Below are 8151 nucleotides of genomic sequence, written 5' to 3'. Positions count from 1 at the left end.
GCCTGTTGTCATAGCGCTTTTTCTTAAGTGTCTTATTATAGATTAATTCAATTCTGATGGAGAAGCAAATCGGTCAAAGAGCAGCCAAAATTTAATCAGTTACATATCAGAGTTCTTCCAGTTCTTAGTTATGTCAGAGGTTCTACAACTATTTTTTGAAATTAAAAGGCTGTTCACATACAGATTCTTGTAAATTCAGAAAGGTAGCTGCTAGCCCACCCCTTCTACATTGAAGCCAACTTTATTCTAATTGAAAAATGAAATAGTCTTAGTTCCACAGCTCTTACTAACTTTAGATTAAACTAAAAGGAAATGCCATAGCCGCTCAGAACTTAAAATAATATTCACTGGTAAGGATCAGGGGAAAATTCCGAGTGAATTTCTGTAGACTTTACAGTTAACCAAACTTTTGCCGCCGGCCCCCCCCCCCCCAATTTAGCAGTGTGTGCCTCACATATGATAACATTTGCTCAGGATCATATTTCCAATCTCTATTAAGAGGCAAGGTGGGAAGAGAGGGGAAGACAAGGTTAAGAATGAGTGAGATTCAAAAATCATGCAGATATTGGTTATTCACTTCAAGCATGTTTTATTAATCATATACATTCTACATAAATTTGAACTTGTATTTATTTGGATTCAATTATGACATAACATAATAAAAATCAAAGCACTGGTCCTCCGAAATAAAGCAGGCAATCACCATTCAATAAACACACTTGATTTATTTTGTATAAAAGGGTTAAGTTTACAACTAAACTTTTATAAAAAGTTTAGCATGATTTAAGTACATCATTACACTTTTTGCAGAAATGTACATCTCTGCCACTATACAAGAAAACTCTAATTAAAGAGTTCACAAGGTTTCACTCAATATATATATATATATATATATTTATATATAAATATATACACAGTATTCAGTAGGCTTTGTCAAAAAAGGTAATTTCTGACCAAAAGACTTCATTTAAGTAACTGAACACTGGATCCTTCTAGTACTCACGCTCCACCTTTGAAAAAAGGCAAAGTCTGCTTAAAATGGGCAATTCCTTGTGAGTTTTAACGTTTCGCTCCCCATGGTGGGAATAGTATATAAAGAAAACCTTCCGACTGCAGAAAGGGCATTTAAAAGTCTCTTCATAAATAACATCAGTCCAGGTCATAGAACACGCTGGGGTTGGGGATAAGGGGTATTCATGCTCAATTTTTCTTTCTTTTTGTTTAAAGGTCCATTTAACTTGATGTTGACCTCTCTCATTACATGGTTGAAAAATAAAGTTCAGCGCCTGAAAAGATCCTGTAGAATTTTTGTTGTTGTTGTGCAAAAAAAAAGAGTCGTGAACACCTGCAAAAGATTGAGAGAGGAGAGAGGCATGTTTAGGAGAATGTAACATAAGGGCAGAGATCCGGACAGACTGGCGCCAGGGAGGAAGCCACAGTTTGAACATTTAACCAAACACTCAAAGATTGGGCAAACCCTGGCGTCCAGATGCAACACACACACTGCCTCAAAAGCGCAAATTAAACATTAAAATAGCAGACATTCAGGAGGAAAAACTTAACAATCCAATCTCTTATTTGGATCTCCAAGCAGAGCTCAGAGGCGCCAGTCTGCCTCTTATAGCAATTATTTTATTAAAAACAGCCACTTATTTAACTGATACAGAAGACAGTCCCAGATCACCAGATTTCAGGGGCAGGACAGTAATCCTCCGTTACCCATAACTCCCAGAAGGGTTAGAGTTTTAGGGAAGAAGAGTCCACCATGGAATTTCTGATAATAAGATTAATTTCCAGGAAGGTTAACACTTTATATAATCAAAGTAACAGCAGAGAACAGCCTGGACAAAATTCCCTCCACGGGCCAACACACATTTCATGTGAGCCACTATCACAGTGAATTACAGACGTGGTTTTAAAAAGGAAATTTCTGTTTGGTCAGCGATGAAACAGGCATTTCCAGGTTGTTAGAAGCCCATTACTTTTGCTGAGATTAAATGAACAGTACTGTCAACAGTGCTCATTTTTAAAGTAAAATTTCAGGAACAATTTCACAACAGGACCTTTAGAATTAAATGAGGAAAAAGACACCAGGCATAACACTTCGCCATTCAACACAGAAGCTACAAACACTCACCATATATTTAGCCACAGAGTGCTTTGCTCTCATTTGACATTAGCTCTGAGGGGAATTCAGAAGCCTGTAAGCGGGGGGGAGAAAGGGAGAGGAAAGAATGGAAGCACAATGTTAGCATCTAAAACGTGAAAACCTTGTAAAGTATTCTTATAGAACTTCCAGTTACCCTTTCACAAATCTATGACAATTCGTATTTACAAACACAAGGTGTAACATCTCGAGAACTTATTAGCAGTTTCAGTACTAATTCAATCTATTTCAAGTTATTTTGATTAACAACAACAACAAAAATACTTAACACTAACCACCTAATTGTCTCAACAGTGGGGTTGTTAGTGACAGCCAGCACAAGGAATTATCTACGTATGAACTGGCCAAAGAGGGGTGGGGAGGGGGTGGTGGTAGAGAACCACGGGCAGACATTTACCTGTAAGGAAAGGATGCTGATGTCTGTGTTTAAAGTGGTCAGAGGTGTCCTAGAAGATGGATTTTGTCCCGGCCTCTGGTGATGAAGGCTGACAATGCTGGGATGCGAGTCTAGAGCTATTTGCAGGTCCAAGATGTAGTCAATAACATGCTGCAGGATTTCCATCTTGCTCACTTTCTTGTTCTGGGGGATGCTGGGCACCAGCTCCTTCAATTTGGAGTAGCAGTCGTTCATATTGTAGAGCAAACTCATGGGATCATCCACCGGGGTTTTGCTACGGGATATACCCAGGTTGTGGTCAGAGAGGCTGTTTTTCCTAACAGATCTCACAGGACTGAAGGCTTTCATGTTGAACGCACAGCACAGAAAGAGAGAGAGTGGTTGCTTCTAGCGCTCTGCCTGACAGAAGCAGCCTACCCTCCGTAGCTCTACTCAGAAAAGCTCTCTGGGCTCTCAGAATGAAGCTGTAGGCTGTCGAGGCTGCTTTTATTCTAACACACTAGGACGACCAAATCCAATTTCTCTCGGCTGTTATTGGTGGAACTTGACTTGTCCATCAGCCTAGAAGGACGCTGCCATTGGTGGGAGTGAAAGCTCAAAGAACGTTCAGTCCTTCCGCGTTCTAAGCCAATCTTCAAGAAGTGGGGGGCGTGGCCAAGGGAGCCCAGCTGGGGTGGTAAATACTGTGCGGTTGCCACAGATCCCTGGAAAAGGAGGAAGACTGTAGGGAAGGAGATTAGGTGTAAACGTATTTAGAAAATTTAAAATGTGCTTTCTTGAATTTTAATTCCAGTGATTAAGTAGTTAGAGGCACACAAACTCTGGTGAATTTAAGAGTACGGGGTATGTAATAATGGCCTTTCCATACATACCTTTTGAACTTTTAACTACCTAAAGTTGTAATGGCTTAAAGTTTAGCGTAGGGAAGTGGAATCCAAAGTAGAATGTAACAAATGGAATACCATTGAGAAAAAGGAAAAGTATTCCAGCAGTCATAGCAAATAATACTGTTCCTGAAAATTGATGCTTTTAAAGGTAGATTAACTGAGCTACGAATGGTGTTCTTTAAAGTACATTTTAAAACAAAGTTGGTAGGCACACATTGATTCTCGTTTAGTTCGGAAAGTCGTAAGCTGGAGCTAGGTGGGAGGTATAATTGTAGAAGTGGTGAAATAAATGTATAACTGAAACTTGGCACTCCGTCCATTAGCCAGAAAGCTCTGAAAACTAGAGCTCTTCACAAAACGTTGTTTTCCCTTTGGTGAGAGGGGCTGGACTATTTTAAATGATCATGTTAATCGGAAATCATTAAGTAAATTTGCATATTGAAACTACATTTACATACGTTGCCCTTGAAAGCCCGCTGGTCTGCTCCCTCCAGGGTAAGTGGCATACTACTGTAATTAATTATGCACCAATAATTGTTTGTGGTGACACTTCTCCTTGCTCTTGTACTTCATAAGCATTGTGACAGGTAGCTATTTCTATAGCCAAGGATAAGTATCTTCCAAAAGTATTTAATTTTTTTTAAAGACAGCTTGTTTGCGATTTTTCTGAGTTTTTAAAAACACTTCACTGAATCTAGCCACCGTTTTACTTCAATAAACCCTAATTGAGAAATTGTCTGTACTTACACATACAGACTAAAAAAGACGGAGAATCTTATTATATTTTCAGTTGCTTTATACTACTTCCTATGAAAGGAGCATCTGATTTTTTTGTGTGTGTTTTGTAATATAATTTATCTCTTTTGGGTTTGGTAATGAGTTAGAGAAGATCAGTAGTCCTCTGAGAAACGCAACTTAAGCTAGTCTAAAGTTTATCAAATTTAGTCTATTACAAATCTGCACCACACTACCTTGAGGAAGATGAGGCATAACTAGTAGTTGTATGCAATATTGTAAACTATGGATACATTCCTCCTGGTCCTCTCCACCACCACCACCGCTCCTTAATGTTGACTTCTTCAGCTGGTGCAGGAAGATCTCAGAATGCTCAGTTTTGCTTACTGTGGGGTAATTGAACAATGTGACTCATTGGTCTCTGAGTTTTTAATCTGGGACTAAATTGTACCTAGAATAATTCAGGTAATTTCAAGTTTTGAGGATGAGGAGGGATGGAGTTGGATGGCTCCTAGTATTGTTGAAATCTGCCACAGACTCAGGCAAGAATTACAAATAAGCAAATTTCAATAAAAATGAAAGAGGCTGATTGCTCCAGAATCTTTAGTCATTTCATCATTAAAGTAACAAAATGTCTGATATTAAATCAGGAAGTGATTTATGACCATAGCTTTACCACATTTTACCTTTTTAATGTAATGATTTAATGCAGGTGTTACTGTCCCATGACTGCCACAAGGGAACAGATTTTTTTGTATTGACACTCTTAGTGAGTGCTGTCGTACTTTTAATGTCAACATGTTCAGATTTCTGAAATTATTATCATTATTATTGGACAATGAAATGATGTGAACTTGACATATTCTTAGTTGTTTTCCAAGAACAATGCCTGCCTCCATCATAGTCAGCTTCATTACTCTAACAGTGGTTCTGCTATTTAGGTGTGGAATTGTTGTTTTGTTGTTGCCTGAAAAGTGGATTAAACCAGTATGCTCCCTCCCCAGATGATCATTTTGAACTCATAGGAAAACTCATATATGCTTAAAATTTTTAAGAAGTTTCCAGTCTGATTCTACAGAACTACCATTGATCAACAATCTAATTTTATATTTAAGATAGGTGTCACAAAGTTGTAAAAGTAAGTGATAAAAATAACCGAGTAATTTAGTTGCAGATTTCTCTCTCAGAGGTACCAATGTTAACCTTTTAAATTATGTGTTAGAAAAGTGTTGCTACAGCATTATTTTCTGTGTAGGTTTTAATGAATAGAATTCCATCCATTTAAGCATATGTATTTGCATTTGAAGACTCCAAAGTTCAAATGATCCCAGCTGGAAGAGAGGGTCTTGGAATGACTAAACTTGTATGTGGCAAAAAGGTGTGAAAGGTTTCCTGTGGGGTGGTAGGTGGTTTTTTTTTCCCTCTCCTCCCCCCCCCTTAATTACATAGTATACACCCTCAACCCCATGAGTTCTGGAAGTCCCCTTTATATTTTAAGACTTGCTCATTTGTCCTGGTATCTTTATTCCAAATACTATAGTTGCTGCTAACATCTGTGTCCAGGCCATTTCTGCTCTAATCAGAAGCAGCTCTCTGTTGGGTGCACAGGCAGCCACAGCTCATGCATTGCAAGGGGCTGGGAGAAAGGAGGCGGCTTTGCAATTACTGTGTGATGCAATGTGATGGGGGGGGTGAGGGGCAAGGGAGACGCGGGGAGGAAGAGAAGGGGGGGCTGAAATTCTCAAGGTCCTTTTTGCACATCTGGCGCAATTGGGATTTCTCTCCTTTCTTCCCCCTGGTTTTGTTCTCACAGCTGTGTCCATTTCGCCTGTGACCCCCTGAGTGATCCCTGACAGGTGATGAATTGGCAGCAGCAGCAACAGCAGCGAACAACCCAGGCCGCTGCAGAGCCGGAGCCGCGAGCCCCGGAGCAGACTCTCTGGCGCCAGGCGCGTGACGCCGCCCATTCACCGCCGCCCTCCAGCCTTGTCCTCGCGGCGCCGCTCAGGCGGCTGCCACGGCAACCGGGGCTGTCAGTCAGCGGGCTCTCCCAGCTGATCAATGCCTCTGAGACAGGGGCAGTTTCATGCCTCACCTCGGCCCTTGGCTGCTCCAGGGCCAGCAAGCACCTGCAGCCAGTTGCATGTCTTAAGTTACTAGTTATTTGTGGGAGGGAAAGAAAAAGAGCGAGAAGAGAAAAATCTTCCTTTGCAAAGTTTTGCGAGGGAAAAATGGTAAAAGCATAATGTAATTCAAGTTTTGCCAAAATAAAATATTTTTTTCAAGCTAGGCTGTGCTGGAATGGAAGGCTAGAAGGTGGTGTTAGGAAGGTTACTTTTTCTAGCAAATACTGATATTTTTCTCCCTTTTTTATATCCGCAATGAATGACTTTGATCCCAAGGCTCCTAAAGATATCCTTAAAGAGTTTTCTTTCCTTCTGGAGTCCTTCCCTTAGGAACCGCAGATTATACAAAATGCCATTTTATTTTTCCGTAGAAGCCCCTCAGGGAGGATGTCCACAGTTTCTTCCCCCCCCCACCCTGCGGCTTTTCCTTTACCCCTCCAGCGACTGTAGGGCAGTAAGCCAGAAGTGGGAACAAGCCAGTTTACACCCCTCATTACCACTACAAAGTGAACATCCAAATTTAGTCCAGAGCGAAGACTGCATTTTAAACCAAAAAAGATAAAGAGTATAGAAACTTAAAGACAGCTTGTTGAGACTTCCTCTGTCTTTGGTTTATCTTGAAGGAAAGTTCCCCATTAAGAGCCAGATGCAAACATTCCCATATAGTTTATGGCATCCGGAATCATCCATGATCTACCACTGCAATCTGAAAGTGCTAATAATTATCATCTTTCCTCAACTGATTTAATATGTATGTCGTCGGCTGAGCTTTAGAAAAACAGAGTGGGGATGGGGAATGGAAAATATTCCTGATTATGTTATCTAGTTAAAGGGTTTGTTGTGGTTTTCGAGGAAACAGCATGTGGATTACGAGTCCATGTTTTTTACTTGTTTATTTAATACGTTGGCAAAGGAAGTCGTTAGCCTGAAACAAGATTCAATTCAACAGTTATTACGAACTTTCTATGTGCAAAGCACTGTGCAATTCTTTGGGGTTGCAAAGATGAAAAGTAAGTCCTTACCCTCAAGGAGCTTAAGATCTACTGAGGGTAACTACACAGATGTGCATAGTACAAGGTGGGGAACAATGGAGAAGTGGACAAAACAGGATTGATTCTAAGAAAATTTAAGGAGGGATAGACAACTGAATTTTATTTTAAACTATCTTCAAATGGAAGATGTTTATTGTTCACCTTTTAGGTACTTTTGAAAATATAGTAGTATATGACCTCTAGTTTTACTCTTAACAAATCAGTAATAAATTACATTAACAAAACGGTTCAGCTTATAAAATGGATTATTACTTTCCAAACCCACAATTTTGAATAATTCCTTCAAGAATTCCAATGCTGGCTTATTTGCCCCAAGATTTTTAACTGGACCAGGTAAAATGTCTTTCTAAATCAATTGCTTTCAACTGTCTGATTCCCTTTAGAGATATCGCCTTTCAGATCCGTTCAAAGAAAGCAGAGTTTGAGAAGTTTTTTTGGAAAGGTTGATTTAACTACCAGCACTGCAAATATTTAGTTACAAATGCTGTGAAGTGCACCGATCTGTAACAGCGTTTTGCTTTCACAAAGGATTTTCCTGTTACTTTTGTTCCGGTCACAAAATTAAAAAGAAAATTAACTTGAGCTAGAGATAAGGTCTGGAAAACAATCTGGAGCTGCCAGCGTGTTGGTGGGAGCTCCGCAGGCTGGCGTCAGGAAGTCTGCGCCTCCTTCTAGGACAGCGGCTCCGCTCTGCGCAGCTGCGCTCAGCACAATTAGCTTGTAGTAACAATCCGGCTTGTAGGCGGCCTCTTCCCCTCAAAGTGCTTTTCTATCCTGATCCCTCACA

General features: G+C 40.1%; 2 protein-coding genes across 3 annotated transcripts; one reads left to right on the top strand and one right to left on the bottom strand.

Moving 5' to 3' along the window:
• Nucleotides 1-565: 565 nt before the first annotated feature.
• ID2 (inhibitor of DNA binding 2) lies at nt 566-3026 on the bottom strand. Of its 2 annotated transcripts, XM_020992675.2 has the most exons (3): nt 2565-3024; nt 2138-2201; nt 566-1345 (listed from the first exon to the last, which is right to left on the bottom strand). In XM_020992675.2, the coding sequence occupies exons 1-2, from the start codon at nt 2910-2912 to the stop codon at nt 2145-2147; spliced, it is 405 nt and encodes a 134-aa protein (XP_020848334.1). In that variant the 5' UTR covers nt 2913-3024; the 3' UTR covers nt 566-1345; nt 2138-2144. The 2 variants fall into 2 exon arrangements, with proteins under 2 accessions (XP_020848334.1, XP_078005882.1); XM_078149756.1 differs by lacking the exon at nt 2138-2201 and having other exon boundaries at nt 2565-3026.
• Nucleotides 3027-3136: 110 nt separating this feature from the next.
• LOC144455840 (uncharacterized) lies at nt 3137-7588 on the top strand. The gene is made up of 2 exons (XM_078149757.1): nt 3137-3946; nt 6000-7588. Exon 2 carries the CDS (start codon nt 6046-6048, stop codon nt 6430-6432), a length of 387 nt encoding a protein of 128 aa, XP_078005883.1. The 5' UTR covers nt 3137-3946; nt 6000-6045; the 3' UTR covers nt 6433-7588.
• The last annotated feature ends 563 nt before the right edge of the window (nt 7589-8151 follow it).

The sequence above is a fragment of the Phascolarctos cinereus genome, unplaced genomic scaffold, assembly GCF_003287225.1.
Source record: "Phascolarctos cinereus isolate Bilbo 61053 unplaced genomic scaffold, phaCin_HiC Scaffold_2;HRSCAF=192, whole genome shotgun sequence".
NCBI classification, from domain to species: domain Eukaryota; kingdom Metazoa; phylum Chordata; class Mammalia; order Diprotodontia; family Phascolarctidae; genus Phascolarctos; species Phascolarctos cinereus.
Note: the sequence above shows the minus strand (reverse complement) of the source record. Positions and strands in the feature narration are given on the sequence as shown.